This window comes from Chrysemys picta, chromosome 1 (genome assembly GCF_011386835.1).
Source record: "Chrysemys picta bellii isolate R12L10 chromosome 1, ASM1138683v2, whole genome shotgun sequence".
Classification (NCBI taxonomy): Eukaryota; Metazoa; Chordata; order Testudines; family Emydidae; genus Chrysemys; species Chrysemys picta.
Window position 1 is genome coordinate 301,474,803 of NC_088791.1, and position 17,764 is coordinate 301,492,566.

At 43.0% G+C, this 17,764-nt stretch overlaps 1 protein-coding gene across 3 annotated transcripts in view; it reads right to left on the reverse strand.

Annotated features, from left to right (window-relative positions):
* FREM2 (FRAS1 related extracellular matrix 2) overlaps positions 1–17,764 on the reverse strand; it is a 201,732-nt gene that overhangs the window by 43,891 nt on the left and 140,077 nt on the right. For all 3 annotated transcript variants that reach the window (XR_006172745.2, XM_005305633.5, XM_065581285.1), the window contains exons 7-12: positions 13,817–13,966; positions 11,133–11,342; positions 10,281–10,478; positions 7,914–8,078; positions 7,634–7,816; positions 1,464–1,594 (exon numbers count right to left, since the gene is read on the reverse strand). Coding sequence is in view for 2 of the 3 variants with exons in the window: in XM_005305633.5 (XP_005305690.2) it covers positions 1,464–1,594; positions 7,634–7,816; positions 7,914–8,078; positions 10,281–10,478; positions 11,133–11,342; positions 13,817–13,966 (1,037 nt within the window). In the remaining variant the exon portion in view is untranslated. The remainder of the gene's footprint in view (positions 1–1,463; positions 1,595–7,633; positions 7,817–7,913; positions 8,079–10,280; positions 10,479–11,132; positions 11,343–13,816; positions 13,967–17,764) is intronic.

The window sequence follows — 17,764 nt, forward strand, 5'->3', positions numbered from 1 at the left end:
ATTAAGCAAGAAGTGACCAAAAACACTGGAAGCCCACATTTACGGGAGGTCCACAAAAAAGTGAAGAATGGTTCATGAGGTCATCCTGAGTCTGGGGACAAAACAGTGAGTTTGGGAAGATATAAGGAGACAGAAGAAGCTATCTTGGCATCCATCACTGGACAGACACAAGGGGCCAGACCTCTTGAAAGATGAGAAAGATTAGTCTTTACAACCCAGGGGGTTGAAGTCTTTGGGAACTGAATATAGGTGAGAAACCTACTTCAGCAAAAATCTTTTGCCTGAGAAGACAAAGGAACCAAGCTGTCTTGACTTTGTGGGAGATGACCAAGGAGGCGGTCAGTCATCTTGCTGGAAGGAGGTGTGGTAAGAATCTAAACAAAACTAGTTCAAGAAAGTCTTGGTCACTAGAAACCATTTCCAACTTTATCCCTTATACTTGAGCTCACTTAAAACCTCTCTCTTTTTGATTAAATAAACTTGTTTTACTTTCATTTTTGATACACTTTTTATACCCAGTGCTGTGTTTGACTTGAAAGGATTATTAACTCCAGTTAAAGCAACAAGCTGTCTCTTTAAAGGAGTAACGGCCCTTATTACTCCTCTGAATATTCCAGGAGAGAGCTGGACATTTCAGGGCAGACAGTTTTGGGAAAATTCAGGGCTGGGGGTTTGTGGGGTCACTTGTCTAGTAGCAATCAAGACTGATAGAGACTGGAGTGTGACTTTATTGTAACAAACATGCTGTTGGCACCTGAGTTGCTGAAACAGGGTGGTTCTACACACAGATACTCAGTGCATGCTTGTACGCTGACTGATAGCATCCAGACAGGGAGCTACAGCAGCAGAGCATTTTAAGACAATCAGGGCTAGAGGACAGGCAGTGACATAACCTCTCACTGGTCTGGGTTGAACCCCACAATGTGACAACTGATTAAGAGATTAAATAGTATTAAGGATGTTGCACTTCTAAATCATAAATATAGAGAATCAGAGAAGGAAAGTATGAGTGTTAAATGCAGACAGACTGTATTAATAGGTAACACTGTGCTACTATTTCAGTTCAAGCAATAAGTATAGCAATAACAGAACTATTATAGCAGAAGTTACATTTAATACATGTGTAGGCAGTCTGCCCAGGGTACTTCCACAGCTTCCAGCACAGGTGTCAGAAAGATCCTGTCACGCAGTGTTTCCAAGACGATGACAGCAGTTACTGAGAACTATCCTGATAAAGAGAATTAATTTGCAGGGAGATATTACAGATATTTATTTCATATATGCTCTTAGGAACATATATGTTCGCTGTGGCCCTTTGGGCTCTTCAGCCACGGAGGTGAGTTATTTTGGATGGAAATTTTAGGCTCTTCATTATAACCCAGCTGAAGAACAAGGCTACTAGAATAATAGCTATAAGAGGTCTGTCTGTCTGCCAGACTGTGCTGTTGAATGGTTTGTATTACCTGTATCTCTGCCACCATGTTCTCATCAGGCTTCAGGTGAACAGTGAAGGCCTCTCTCATCTCCCTAACGCCATCAAAAAGAACCTCAATCTCCACAATGTGCTGTGTTTCACCCTCCTTAAACTCAATTTCTAAAAAACACAATAAGACATTAAAAAAAATAAATCTGCTGTTCATAATCATCAGGTTGCTGATCTATTCTATTCTGGCATGACACAGAGAGCTACAAAAGTTAATACTTGTCTTGCAAATTACATATGTTCACGTGACTTGAACAAACTAGTTTACATTATCCAAACACAATAAATACATAATTAATTACTTACTTAATTAATTAAATGTGTACTGACTGGGCCATCTCATTTCCTGTGGGAGTAAACATACTGTGTAAGGACCAAGAAAATACTGAGTTTTGGCTTGTGGAGTTCCCCTGGGATAATCCAGTCAGGGATGCAAGGTTTGCCCCTACAGCTTAATGGGCTGGACTCTCTAAATCCACAGATGTGAAATCCATGAGGAAATTGTCTGGATCACAGAACACTTGCAAAGGGCTGGGGATTTGTGGCAGAGGCACAGTGTTCTGTCCCTGTGTCTTCTGTGGTAGCATGTTTCCCTCAGAAATCAAACCACTCTGTTGGTTTACAGCACAGAGGTGGAAGCAAGCGCAGGGTAAGGCTTACAGGGTCAGTGTCAGCTGATATTACAAGTTCCTGTGGATCAGAGGATGGATGAGTAAAACTCTTATGTGAAAGAAACACATCCGACTCAGCAACTGGAATGGGACATTTCTTATTTGACAGTCTTCTTTCTGTTAGAAGCTTCTTTCCTCATTCATCACTGGGTAATGGGTAACTGCCTCCCACCTGTGGAAATCTGAGCGGGTCCAGTGTTCTTGCTGGAGGCTCCAGGATCAAATCCTGCCCTCAGCTCAGATCACCAGAAGAGTTCTTCCAAAGTGACAGAACTATTCCAACACCTGATTATGAGCATTTGGTCATTTCCCAGACTACCAGGGTAGGTGGAATGAGGAGAGAAATGCTAGCAGAAAGGGAATTTTCAGCTAAGAAATTTCTCATCGTGCTGCACAGCTTCTTTCCTCACTCCTCTTTTCATGGGAAGTGGCAAGCAGTGAATCACAGAAAGAAAAAAGCAAAGGATAAATAGAGTTTTTAAACTGTTATTAGAGTAGGATAATAGGTGCAAATAGAAGTCTCACCCCATAATATAGAGTAAGAACTTTGTATATTACAGAATTAACCCAGCAACATCTTCCTGCCAATAGACATCTCTGCAGAGGAATGGAAACCTACTTTATAAATCTTCCTCAGATGAGGCTCATATCCTTTCCCCCACGATGATCCTAGGGAGCTTGCAGAGAGAGCCTTGACTCTGTCTCAACAAGTAATTTCTCAGTTGCTTAGTATGGCAACTTGTGCAGTAGTTTAACATCTTGCCTGAAGCAACTTTGAGGCCCTAAGACCTTGGCATTTTGGACAGAATGAGATGAACAGGGTACAAGTGAGTGGCATGTGTACTCCATATGCTTGAAATATCCGTTCAGAAATCCATTTATGCCACCACCTTCCACAGGAGTACTAAGGGCTGAAACAAATGATAGGAGAACAAATTTTCAGGAATTGTGGAAAGAAGAACTTACCTAAACCAGAAAGTTTTCTGGAGCTATACGAATAAGCTATTCCTCGTTGCAACAGCTACTCCTGGGAGAATTCTGCACCACTGCATGTCCCCCCACAGATTTCTTTGCTTCCCTGCAGAAAGTAATGGGGGAGCAAAGGGAAGCTATACGAGGTGGGGGCCTGGGGATGTGCATGGATGTAGTATGGGGGGGCATTGCCCCCCCAAACAGAAGTGAGGCATGGGGGGGCACACAGGGTCACCTGCCACTGCCCCTCCACATTTCTGCAAACACAGAGCTGCCCAACTGAAAGAGTCAGCTCCGCTGACTTTGCAGCTGGATTCAGACTCCTGGGTTCTAGTGCCTGTTGTGCTTCCCTTCTGTGTGCTGAGAGCCATCCTGTTTTCTGTACAACTGTGAGTGCCCGTGGTGGGGCAGGGCAAGGGAGATAGGGTGGGGCTGAGAAAAAGAGGCAGCGGTGAAGGAAGGGGATGGGATTGGGGAGGGGATGGGGAAGAGAAGTGCATCCACATCCCCCACTGAGCCGCCTGCACCCAGACTGCCCCACACAGAAACCTCTCACCCCACATCTGGATCCCTCCACACTAAGCCTCTTTACACTTGGATCCTGCTGGGCTGAGCCTGCCTGCCTACACCTGGTGTGCCTAATGCAGAGCGACAGGGCCCCAGTGTTTCTGGGGAAGACCTGGCCCTTGCACTGCGTCAGGGTTGGGTGCAGCCTCACTGCTGTGTCTCTGTCCTAAGGGGATGGAGGGCTGCACGGTAATCTCCCACCTCCATGCAGCTAGTGGCTGGTGCTCCCCACTGCCATGCTAGAGCCTCCACATTTATTTATTGACAAATAAAAATTGCAGAATTTTGCAGAATTTTAAAATACTGTACAAAGAATTTTTAGTTTTTTGGAGCAGAATTTTAAGGTTTTTTTTGGCATAGAAGTCCCTCAGGAGTAAACAGCCGTGCGGTTCTTGTATGGATAGAGGAACTAATTCCAAATCCTGTCTTTCTGAGGCAATGGTGACTAGAAAGGCCAGCCACAGGTTTAATCTGTCACTCTAAGTAATCTTGCCACCTGATGATCATGAGATGAGGAAAGAGATATCTCTGCCTAAAGACTACCACTAGGGTTGTTATGCCCTTTTCTGTGGTGCTTGGTTGTAGGATTCCAATCAGCCATCCTAGAGTAGCAACTCTAGAATAGCTGAGATCACCAGAACTGTGGTGGTTGCTACTATTATTTATATTCTGGTAGCATTGGGAGACCAAGGCCCCATTGCGTTGGGCACTATACAGACAAGAGGCAGTTTGTTTGCACAAAGAGTTTTCAGTTTCCCCTTGCACCAGAAATGTAAGTTTGACCAGATCAGCAACTGAAATTTCTGGGCTGAGTTCTGCCCGCATACCAAAAAGTACTGATGAGGCCAACTGAAAAACTCTGTCAAACCACACTTCTCTTCCATTAACTGGCTGTTACTGTAGGTCATCAGGTCTGGATGAAGGAGTCCCTGCTTTAAGTTTGGTGTTTTCTGCAGGTGCAATGGAGGTTCCTTGGTTGTCTATTAAGTCTGAAGTGCCTTCTGGGTCACTGGAGGAGTAGGAGAAGGATTTCAGCTCTCTCTTCCCCTTCCCAGGACACTATTTCCACTGCTGAGGAGAAGTTGTGACCTCAGGTTACTCCCTAGTTTTGGAGGGATATAGACACTCCTGCTTCAGTAATAAGCCAGCCTCTAATGGGAGGTAGGAGGAGACTTCCCCTGTGAGCACCATGACTGCTCTCTACGTAGTTTCTTCCACCTTCTTTTGAACTAACTGGTACTGTCATAGACACGACAATGGACTCGATGGACCCACTGGTCCGAACCCATGTGGCCATGTCTCTGTTTTTCTTCAGATACGTCACAGACAGAGTTGTGGAAGTGAACAATACAAGTTGCTGCTTTACAAAGGGGGCACTTGATTTTGCCTTTTTCAAACTCAAACTCTCTGAAGTTTGCAAGACTTTCCCCTGAGACGGCTGTGAGGGGGTTCCCCTCACTGTGGGAATCCTCACGCTCCTGGTTGAGCTTCTCATTTTGGAATCATAGCTTCAGGAGGGGGTTGAGGCCTTACATGCCTGCCTGACTCAAAGCCAACCTCCTGCAGGTGTGAAGGCCAATAGCTTGTGGTAGCCAGGTATAGCACACTCTCTCCAGCCTGTGCCCTGGCAGTGTGAGGGTTGATGGCTTGTGGCATCAGGGCATAGCTCACGCTCTCAAGACCGTATCCCATCATAGTAAGGTTTGATGGCTTGGGGAGGCAGCAGGGACAGTTCGTTCCCTGAAGCTCCCAGAAGGCTGCCCCTTGGACTTGGCTCAATGCTTGCATGGCTTCTCTGCTGCTGTAGAGGGAAGCAGACAGCCCACTTGAGAGGTGTTGTACTGGAGAAGACAGAGGACTAGAACCTCAGTAGTCCATTGATTCTCCACCTCAGGAGAGAGGCTTGAAGCTGAAATGAAGTCACTACTGCACGAAAACAAATAAGAATTCAAGTTATAAAACAAAATGGTCCAAAGAAACTGAACTGCCATTTTCTTCCACTGCCGGAGGCAGAAAATCCAGTGGACTGAGCTAAAAGACAAAGCCTAGTCCCAGAGCCCCCAACAACAACACTGGATCGCTGCTGAAGTCCACAGGTGGGAGGCATTATTCATTAGTGATGAGCGAGGAAAGCAGCTGTGCCCCAACAAAATGACTATGGAATGGTTTTCCAGAAGCAACAGGAATGCCCACAGCCCTCAGCACCTTCACAATGATATCTAACACCTGCATGAAACTTGCCATCATGAGCCTAATTCATCCCTGGTGTAAACTCACCGACTTCCCTATAACAGAGTTACATCAGGGATTAATTTGTTTTATTATGGCTATGGCACCTTCAGAATGGCTACATGATCCCAAAGTAGAGTTTTGTCTGAGGTGAAAAATGGCTGCAGGAAACCATCCTAGGCCTTCAAAGCAGAATGCTAAAGGAGATTAATTTGTTTATCTGTATGCACATTAATAAACAAAGTTGATTAAAAAATTGGACTATTTTGACGTTAACAGTTAACACAAAGGATTCATATTTCCCTTCTATTAGTCTGGAGATTTATTTCAGATAAGTTTCTAGGATGTCTGCGGCCCTCTGGGCGCTATAGCCATGGAAGTGAACAGAAATCCTGAGGAGATGCACATTCTCTGAGGAGGCCACCAGGGCTCGTCTGGCTGCCACACCTGTTGCTCCCCTTCTACAGAGACTGTGACTCTGCCCTCTAAATGGAACATGGGGAATCACTTTATGGAGGGACCACCTAATAATTGTCTCAGTGAGGTGTCCAAATACTTCCCCGGCTGACTGATGTCCAGAGAGTCTGTCCAGGCCACATAGGCTGTAGATTACTGTTCTCATTTTACAGCTCTGAAATGGAGCTGTCAGCAAGACAGCAGAGAATGAGAACAAGATCATGTATATCAGAAGGGAGGGTAGCTAAGAGTACCCCAGCAACATGCTCATTTCCCAGAAGATTGCTGGCCTATATGCGATCCCCAGCCCTTCTGTCTACTAGAGGTGCATGGAAGTTATTGTATCACCAAGGCTGCACTAATCTCACCATGACCTATAAGGATGTAGAAGAGAACCAGTCGCAGGGCTGTTTGGGGTTGTTCTCTGCTCCCCACTTCTTTCCAAGCATGGAGTGAGTTCCCTCCACCATCCTTACACATCAGATCTGACAGTCTTCAGGGTCAGTCAGTTAAGTGCAGAATCAGGTTATGTGACCCTCTGAATCTTATTTGACACTTATGGCCACATAAACTGGATCAGATAGGCTACAGATAGATTACGTGCTTTCCAGATGCTGACTGTTTCTAATAATTTTCTTCTTTACTCCAACGCATATTTCCAGTTATTTCCCAAGGCATTGGTATTGTATACAAATTATCTATATAATCCTGATTTCAGGTCCTTTTACCTCATTTTGCCCTTTGTCTTTCCTGCTGAAATATGCAAATCACATCTATGAGATGCGGCATTAGGTTACTAACTCAGTGTATTTTCTAATTTATTTATCAGTCATTGCTTCTGGTTAACTTTGTTGGTATAACCCTCATACAAAATTTCAATATAAAAGTTTTATTTCCTTTGAGTTTTTACTCTGTGAGTAGGGCTTAGGGGAAAGCATTTCGCACTGCTGAATACTTACTTCAGAATCAGTAATGCTTTCTTTTAAAAACATGCATATGCTGGACTACTCTCCGAATTACTGAGAATACACTGCAACTCCAAATTATTGGAAGCTAAATATAAAAAATATGAAATTCCATTCCTGTGGCCTTATTAATCCCAAAGGCAAAAGGCACTAATGAAAGCAGCTAAAAAGTATTAAAAGCTTAAAAGTTCACAGTGCCTTTTTTCCCTTTAAATACTGTACAATTGTGGCTGAAATAATCAATGGGATGTGATATTGATCTGAATGACTGCCGGAGAGTCTCGTCATACCTTCTGACACGGGGTGATAGTCTTCTCCAGAGGTGGCAGAGCCATCCTTTGTGTGAACCCTCACAATGGAAACCTTTGAAGTGTCTCCCAGACGAAGCACTGGAATTTTTACAACAACCAGCTGTCCTACATCTTTTGGTTCACTGACACTAAATTTGGTCTCACCAAACTTAATAATGGCCTCTGTAATAACAGAAAACAGTGTTTAATAGTGTGCACAAAAGAGCTTTTAAATACCAAAGTCAAAATGATATTTGTATGGTCAAAAATAACTCCTCACTGTCTGCATGATCTCTGATCCTTATCAGGGTTTCATTTTGTTCACCAATAGAAGCACCGTAGGAGGAATCACTTCTTGGAGTGCCAAGAACCAGACGCAGCTCTTCCTCTTCTTCGTGGAGAGAGTCGTCCACAAGCATGAGGGTGCAAGGTTTCTCAGTCTCACCTGGAATCATCATGCAGAAAGTAACATCATGCAGAACTTAAAATTGTTTCTAGATGTACTACAGACATTTCTCTCAAGCTGTAGGACCCACAGGTCAATTCTACTGGTCAAAGCCCTGTACTGGCCCTATATAAGTAAATAACTAATGAAAGTACTAGCAATAGCATCAGCAACAACATTTTTATTTACTATAATAGTAAGACTAGGTATTTACATAGCTGTACAGCTAATATCTCACAACACCTCTAAGAGGTAGAAGAGTATTATCCTAATTTTCAGGGGTGGAAAATGAGAAACAGGAAGGTTCAAGACTACATTTTAAAGAACAGTCTCTAATTTTGGGTACTTTAATTTATGGCAGCTCAACTGATTTTCATATCGCTCTCAGCTCCCACTGATTCCAATGAGAGAAGTGGATGCCTATCACCTTGGAAGATCAGTAGCTACATGTCTCAAGTTGAACAACCAGAAAACAATGTGCCTAAAATTAGTGATTACTCTGAACTTTTGGTTCTAACTGATTTAAGCCTATTTAGAACAGTGGCTCTCAACCTTTCCAGACTATTGTACCCTTTCAGGAGTCCGATCTGTCTTGCATAACCCAAGTTTCACCTCACTTAAAAACTACTTGCTTACAAAAACAGACATAAAAATACAGAAATGTCACTGCACGCTATTACTGAAAAATTTCTGACTTTCTCACTTTTACCATACAATTATAAAATAAATCAATTGGAATATAAATATTGCACTTACATTTCAGTGTATAGTACATAGAGTAGTATAAACAAGTCATTGTCTGTATGAAATTTTAGTTTGTCCTGACTTCCCTAGTGCTTTTTCTGTAGTCTGTTGTAAAACTAGGCAAATATCTAGGTTTCAGAGTAGTAGCCGTGTTAGTCTGTATCAGCAAAAAGAACGAGGAGTACTTGTGGTACCTTAGAGACTAACAAATCCACTTCATCGGATACATGCAGTGGAAAATACAGTAGGAAGATATATATACACAGAGGACATGAAAAAATGGGTGTTGCCATACTAACTATAAAGAGAGTAATCAGTTAAGGTGGGCTATTATCAGCAGGAGAAAAAAAACTTTTGTAGTGATAATCAGGATGGCAGATTATGTTTTCCAATGTGCACTATTTTGCATTTATCAATATTGAATTTCATCTGCCATTTTGTTGCCCAGTCACCCAGTTTTGTGAGATCCCTTGGTAACTCTTCACAGTCTACTTTGGACTTAACTATCTTGAGTAGCTTTGTATCATCTGCAAATTTTCCCACCTAATTGTTTACCCCTTTTTTTCCAGATCATTTATGAATATGTTGAACAGTACTGGTCCCAGTACAGACCCCTGGGGGACATCACTATTTACCGCTCTCCATTCTGAAAACTGACCATTGATTCCTACCCTTTGTTTCGTATCTTTTAACAGTTACTTATCCATGAGAGGACCTTCATAAGAGGGAAGGTCCTCTGCATCATAAGATTTACATACAGCGGAAAAAAACTTGCTTAGGGCTTGGAAAAAACAGAAGTTAAAAATGTGAGCATATAAAAATGAGGAGACAAGAAACTGTTCTCCAGTCAAGTAAAAGGAGGTTTGGATTGATAACCCCCAAGAGGGACTCAAGCAATTTTTCCCTCAAAGGAGAAGTAATACCCCATTTCCTCATGTTTTTTCTTTGGGTTCAACATTTTGAGCCACCCAGGCAGACTGAGAAAGAAGAAATAAGCAGGAAGAAGGAGGAGAAATATCAGAGAGCAATAATTAGCGTAGCTGTGTCCCTATGCAAAGTTAAAAGGTGTTTACCCTTTCCAGCGGTAGATAGCTGGATTTGCTGATGGTCTGCCTAATGGGGCCAGAGCTTCTGGGGGTTTCCTCTGTGATATCACCTGCTATTCAGTTCTGCCTGCAGCACAGCAATGGGATATATCTGTTAGGATGAGTGGCTGGGTCTTTGCAAAAGGATATCCCTTGTGTCTCTATAGATGATCCCCCTCTAGTCCAGGATTAAGGCAGGATGGTGTGAGGAATAGTGTGCTGCTGCTGCCCATGCTCTACCTATTCTGTGGAGAGAGAGTTTTGTTCCCCCAAACAGTCTGTATGGCCCTTGCTATGAGAAAAAAACTCACATGATTTAAAGCAAAACCAACTCTGACAGAAGAAAGGATTCTAACAAAGAACTGTAGCTTACCAGGAAGGAAAGTGATGATGGAATCGTCAGTGTTAGGACGTTCTTCAAAGTCCATCATTACCTGGGCTGAACCCTGCCGACTATAACAGCGCACTGTAGATGTGTAGCGGATATCCCCGCTCCTATATATCATGGCAGAAATCTGTCCATCATTTTCATTGCCAATGTACATAGGTTCTTTAAACTGCATCTTAGGCACTAGACAGACACATACAAAAGAAGGAATAAAATATCCAAAATGATCAATTCCTAGAGCCACTGCTTTTACCATGAGGGTGTTATGTGCCATGTTATATATGATTATGATGTGGCAGACTCCTCACCAGGTAGCAACTGATTTATTTAGTACATTTCCCACAATTCAAAGAGTGAAATCCTGGCCTGACTGATGTCAATGGAAAAATGTCCACTGACTTCAGTGGGTCCAGGATTTCACCACAATTGCTTTACAGAACTACAAGCTATGGCCCTGATTTTGATCTCAAACTGGTATAAATCAGGAATATTACCATTTATGTCTATAACATTAGAACTAGCAAATGTAAAACTAGTATAAATGTATTTATCTTCAGACCTTATGTACATTTTCTACATTCCCCATGGTTTTAGGAAAATAAGTGAAAAATGATAGCCAGCTAAGAGTACATGTAGGTAAGTGCCCAGACATTTTATAATGACCACAAGGGGTCAGGAGCCTGATTTTACACCTCATCCAAAAGATCACAACTTCAGCAATGTAGTGTTTCCAAACACCATGCCTGAACATTGGTTCCATATGGATTCAGAAAGAAGAATACTATCTATTGCATTGCAAGCATCATTTTTCTTCCTGTGAAACTAATTAATACTTACAATCAGAGACTGAGTCATTGATGAAGATGGTGGATTTGCTTGGTTCTCCAAGGATAGCATTCATGGGCATTCGCAGCACAAGCTCAAACTTCTCAATTCCTTCTAAAACTGGCTGTCCAAGGTCATCCAGAATGATCACACGGAAAGTCTGCATGTTGACTCCAGGGGCAAAATCCAAATTACGACTGATGCCTACATAATCTACCCCAGCTACACAAAGAAACAACATAAAATGGAATACATTGATGGAACTGTTTTTCACAGCATTTAGTTAAAGAAAATAAGGGATCTAAAGTCAGGAAGTTGATGACAGTAACTCATAAAAATGTAATTATCTCTTTCTTTTATTGTCAAGAAGTACTTTTTACTTTATCATTTAAAACTCTCTAGAACTTTTGTGGTCATTCAAAGCAAAAAGCTTCTTACCTAGAAGGGATTTGGAGCAGGCCTGATGCTAACCTCACTTACCCTGTTGAAAATCAGGAATAACACCATTTAAGTGAATGGAGCTATACTGATGTAAAACCTTTGTAAGTGAGATACAAACTATAGTTTGGGACCAACCAGAGTGTTCTGGGAGAAATCCCAGAAATGAAGGCGATTTCTTGGAATAAGGATTTAATATTATGCCTATAATTCTAGGGGACAGTGCAGCAAATTATGTGACTAATGTAAAAAGGGAAAACAGAGCAACCAAGAGGCTGATTAAGAGGAATTACACTACTGATATCCAGATGAGATATATAACAAGAATGAAACTTAAGTGCAGGGAAGAGGGAAGGCAAACAGATTTTGGACCCTGCTGGCCAGTGGCTAATGAAAGTCCAAGAGAAAGACAAGACGAGTCAAATTACATCCAGACTATGTCAGGTGGGGCCTGGCACACTTCAGTGTCAAATATAAGAAAACCCAGTTCACTCTAGGAATAAAAAACAAAACAAAACAAAACTAGAGAGAAGTGAATGAGACAGAATGTTGAGTTATACCAGGACATGGTGTCTGGGTTCCAGGGTATTAAAGGTACCTAAGTCTGAGGTGAAAGAGTGGACTTTTGTGCATTTGCCGTGATATCACAGTACAATCTGTTTTACTCCAATAAACTCTTAAATAAAGAGATGAAAAGCCCTTACACATTGCTGAAAGAAACAAAAATACCCCCCCTCTCCCACACCTATTTAACAGTTATCCAGTGAGTGAAGACCAAAAACATGGTCCTATAATGCTGTTATGCTTTTCTGGAACAAAAATGCATTCAATATTTAGGGTGAGGTAAACCCAACAGATCAAGTGAAATAATATTTAAGAAATGAAGTAAATGGACATTCTTTTTAGACATCTTAATAATCTAATTTTCCAAGAGAAAGCACAAAAATGTGGAAAGGCATACTAATGCTAAACCCAGACTCTATGTCTTCCTGTCATGGACATCATAACAAGAAGGCTTATGACAACTAAGAGTATTTTAAAATTATATCAGTAACTAAGCACTAACGTCCATTCATGCTCAATGTAACCATCTAGGAAAAATATTTGGATTCTTCATGACTTCTCCACATCAAAAGAACGCTTTAGCATAAAATGCCACATGTTAGAAACACACTGAGTACAGTACGTCTCCAGCTCCAGATACCAATTTAGAGCTTGATCCTTTTGGCATGTGGATGAAGGCTCTGAGGGTATGTCGGCACGTAGAGCTGGGGGTATGACTCCCAGCTCACAGAGACATACTCACACTAACTCTCCTGGAGCTGGCACACTAAAAACATTTGTGAGCTGGGGTAGCATGGGCAGTGGGTGAGCGGCGGCATGGGCTAGTTGTGCTGAGTACCTACCTACCTACCTACCTGGACCCCATGGGTACGTACTTGGGGCAACTAGCCTGTGCTGCTGCACCTGCACGACTATTTTTTGTCCACTAACTCTCCTCAAATTAGCACATGAGTGTGTCTGTGTGAGCTGGGAATCATTCCTCTAGCTCTAAGGGTAGACACAGACTAAATATAATAAGCTGAGGGCAGCAAGAACTGCAGGCTGGTGGGCTGGCAAGAACTCTGTGCCTAGCATGTATTGGGAGGCAATGAGCAACTGACCATGAGAGATAATAGTTTGTGGGAACCATTGGAAGGCTGAATTTGCCCTTGCTTCCATTTCCTTCTAAGGGCTGCTCTTAAACACATTTGAATAAGCCCTTACTTCAGCTTAGCAGTAGGAATAACTGTGATACCTAAAAATGGGCTGTATGCATCTCAAATAGATCACGTGAAGTGCTGAGCAACTTAAACGTTTAATTAAATTCATGGTAGCTGAGGGCAGCCAGCACCTTCCAGGATAAAGCCCATGATTTCCATTCATATGTTTTCATTTCAACACCTGTCCATGCCCTTTCTCTGTTCCTTATCATGCTCACTTTTCCTCTTACTTACTATCATGCAGTTCAGTGTGGGCACAGATGTCGCCTCATACTTCTGAACATCACACACATGCATTTCTTCACACTACGGAGAAGCCTCTGTCCGAAGGTTCAGAGCAAACACCAAGTGTGGCATGCCTAGCCTTGAGGCTCTCTGAGCCACTTCTGGGGCTAAACCAGAAGCATTCAGGATTGAATCCACGCTGGATGTACCAGTGCTCCATGTTAAGACATATTAAGGAAAAAATGACACTAGAGCAAAATGATCACTCACCCTCTGCAGTTATTGGCTCAGTTTTGCGAGACCTTACTGTAACAGTGGCAGCTTTGGACAAATCAGTTCCAGTTCTCCAGACACGCACCTCAACAAAGCCAGCACTCTCATCAACATAGTATTCGACATCTCCAAAGTAGAAGGCTGGTTCTGGTAAAAAGGTTAAAGTAATTTAAAATCATTAAAGTTTGCTTTTTACCGGAGAACCTACTTTTAAGCATATATAAACAAAAAATATATATATACAAGAGGAAGGATGGTCCAGTGGTTAAGGGCAGGGACTCGGCAGTCTAGGGTTCAATTCCCTGTTCCACCTCTGTGATGTTGAGAAGTCTCTGTCCCTCAGATCTCTGTAAAATGGGGGTAACAGCATTTCTCTACTTCAAGGGGGGTTGTGAGGATGAATACATTAATGCCTGATTTTCCAGGCAAAAGTGAGAATCCATTTAAAAATGCAGTATTGTTTCAGCCCACCCAAATTACAAAGAGTACATACACTTTTTATTTATTTTTACAGTAACTCCTTTTGGTGCAGAATTCCCTCAGGAGTAAACTCCCTACATACCTTCTTGATTTGGGTCTGTCCAAACCCACTGTAGGAGGACAGTACCTGCCTTGAAAAGTTTAGAAGCTAATTTAAAACCAGATGCAGGAAGGAGGACAAAAAGCAGGAAGGAGCACAAGGGATACAGAAACGACACACGTATGATTAGAAATTATTGAAACCTACATCTTACTATCCTGCATACAATTCCCTACCCTGAGGAAGGGAACAAAAGAATGAAACCTCACTGAACCATCAGTAGGAGAGCAGCTCTCTTCTTTCAGCAAGCATAATAAAGCATTTTTTAAAACCTATACGAGGGGTTCCTGGTATAGTTTACATTAATGCAAAATTACAATGTGTTTATTTGTTTACATACTTTGGGCCAACAGGCGATAAATCTGCACATCACATCTCACTCCCTTCCTGAACTTTCAACTCTAGGTACCAGTGTGTAGGAGTGTGTGTGTGTACAGATTAACGTGTTATCTTATTAACCTTATTCCTTGCTGGACCTTGTGCACTAGCCAATACATTCCTTGCATTTCTCACTTCAATGGAAGCAGACAAAGGTGAAGATAGATACTGAGACCTTAAACAGGGTTTCAATGCAGAAATCTGTTATCCAGACCAGATCGGAACATGATGCAGCTTTGTGAACTGTTTTGTGAAAGGTTGTCCCACAAAGTATGGGGACAAAACCCTCAATCTGATTTCCCACAAGTAACATTTAGACTGAAATCAAGCTTATTTCCCATTCCGAACCATGTGAGTACTGTCCTTATTTTAACATGTTAAACCCCTCAGATTATAAGAAAGAACAGCAAAAAATGGAGCAGGGAGCAAGTTATCCCATTTAATAGTGATATATTTATCTGCATTTTTCCTCTTTTTTCAGCAAATAAATTAACAAGCATAAATGCTTTGCACCTAAATACATGGTACTGCTAAGGGCTGGGAGCCCTACAGCTGTCTCTAAGGAGAGAATCTGGTGTCCAGAGTCAGCACTGCCAGTGATTTTGTGACCATGGGCAAATCACTTTATCTCTGTGCATTGGTTTCAGGATAATACTCCTTACCTTCCACAGCAGTTAGGATATGTAAAGTGCTATACAAATACTTTTTAGTGTATTATTAACATTAGAGGCTTTCATAGTAAAAGCCTCATTACATTAATTTTTCATGATTTGCCTAGTGGAATTATTTCAGAATAGCAAGGCTCCAGTATACTAAATCTGCTGCAGAATAGTACGGCAGTACATGACCACTAGGATTTAACGAACATCTAAAGAAGAATAAATGGCTCCATGTTCTAAATATGGTGCTGTGCTATCCCATACAGGACATTTAACATCAAACCCTGAATTTAGTTTTCAACTCCCTGAGAGCAAAAAACAGCACAAAGCCTATTCATAGGGAAAAATCCATTGTGTCATTAAGGAATTCTCAGTGTGTGATTCGAAGTCACATTAATTTATGCCTTCCTAGCTGGAGGAGAATTGTGGCAACATGTGATGTGTGTACAAGGAGGTCTGAGGTTACATGAAGGGGAAAAAAATAAGCCTCTAATGGCAGGCAGGCAGGTGAAAGCCACACCCATTAAATTTCATGACCATAAACTTCATGATCAAGTTTTTCCCAGCTGGTATATATGTTGGAAAAATCTATGACTGCTCCTACAATGTGCTGTGTATACTGGAGCATAAGAACATGAGTGATTGTCAATATGAAAGAATCATTGGGCAAGAGAGAGAGAGAGGGTACAGGCAAACAAGCATGAGAATGACTCTGTTGCCTGGGGGTTAGAGCTACAGCAGTGGTTGGGATGTGTGAGACACACAACCTAGTCCGCCTGCTCCAATGATTTTTTTTTAAATGATCTATGCACAGTGGAACAGCTTCAACAGGAGAGACTGAGGGAGCCCCACATCATAATATCCCACAGCCCAATGGCTAAGGAGTTCACCTGAGAGGTGTTGTTCCCTGTTCAAATCCCTTCTCCCCCTTAGGAGGAAGGAGGACTTGAAGCAGAGGTCGCCCACATTCCAGGTGAGTATCCTAACCCCTGGGCTACAAGTAGTATAAGCTCGCTGCAGGGGCCTGATCCAGCAGGCGCACACTGAGTATGCTTACCAGATTGGGCCCTGCAGGCGAGTTAGGTTAGCGAATCACTTTGGGCTTAGGCTCCACTGCCTGGTGTGGGGCTGCAGTGCACATGTGCAGAAACATAGATGTTGAGGTAGGGTGACCAGATGTTCCAGTTTTATAGGGACCGTCCTGATTTTTGGGTCTTTTTCTTAAGTAGGCTCCTATTACCCCCCACCCCCGTCCCGATTTTTCACATTTACTGTCTGGTCACCCTATGTTGAGGGAACTTCTACTGCAAAAATATAGGTGCCCACCGGGTGCCGTGGCTGTTGAGCAGGGGCCTGATTCTGGGATTTAGGTGCCTTTTGTGAATCTAGCCCTTAGTGTCTTTCACAACAGCAGCAGAGGACACTGTGCCACTAACAATAACGAAATTATCATTAGGAACTGTTCAAAACCACAGTAAACACAGAGAGCCACTTTCATCTGTGGTGTGACTCCACTTCCTAACAAGGAGACACACCTAGGATAAACCACAATTTTCTGATTAACCGAGGGGCTTTCTCTCCCCCCCGCAGTTTTCAGATTCAGTTCAGGTTAAACTATCTCCCATCCCCCACTGATTTTTCAGAACTGCCAGTGAACCAAAAAATCAGTTATTTGCTCAACTCTAGTTAGTAGAGTCAGAACTCGGGGATTTCTAGCAACACGTCCTCAAGCTCTGATTAGAGGAGCATTTCCGGACAAGATACTGGAAACACCAGTTTTGTCAACCTGGGTGCCTGCCCAGTTACAGCTATAGCACTGCTGAAAAACAGGCACTAAATTTGCTACTGCAGCCACAGGCCCATAGAGAACCACATTACTGCGGTAAGTTAGCTAGCCTCATATTCAGGAATGATTTTCACACATTTTGAGCCACATATCTGTAATTAGGGTTACCATACTTAACAAATAAAAAAAGAGGACCCTCCACGGGGTCCTGGCCCCGCCCATTTCCCACCCCAGCCCCGCCCTAACTCTGCCCCTCCTCCCTCCCACTCCCAGCCACGCGGAAAGGGCTGCCCGAGCGCTACCGGCTTCACGGTTTGCCAGGCAGCCCCCAGACCCTGCGCCCCCGGCCGGCGCTTCCCCAGCGCAGCTGGAGCCCGGGAGGGGAAGCGCCCAGCCGGGGGCGCAGGGTCTGGAGGCTGCCCGGCAAACCGTGAAGCCGGTAGCACTTGGACTTCGGGCAGCCCCCTTGCCTCCGGATCCTGCGCCCCCAGTCGGGCACTTCCCCTCCCGGGCTCTGGCGGCGCAGGGTCTGGAGGCACGGG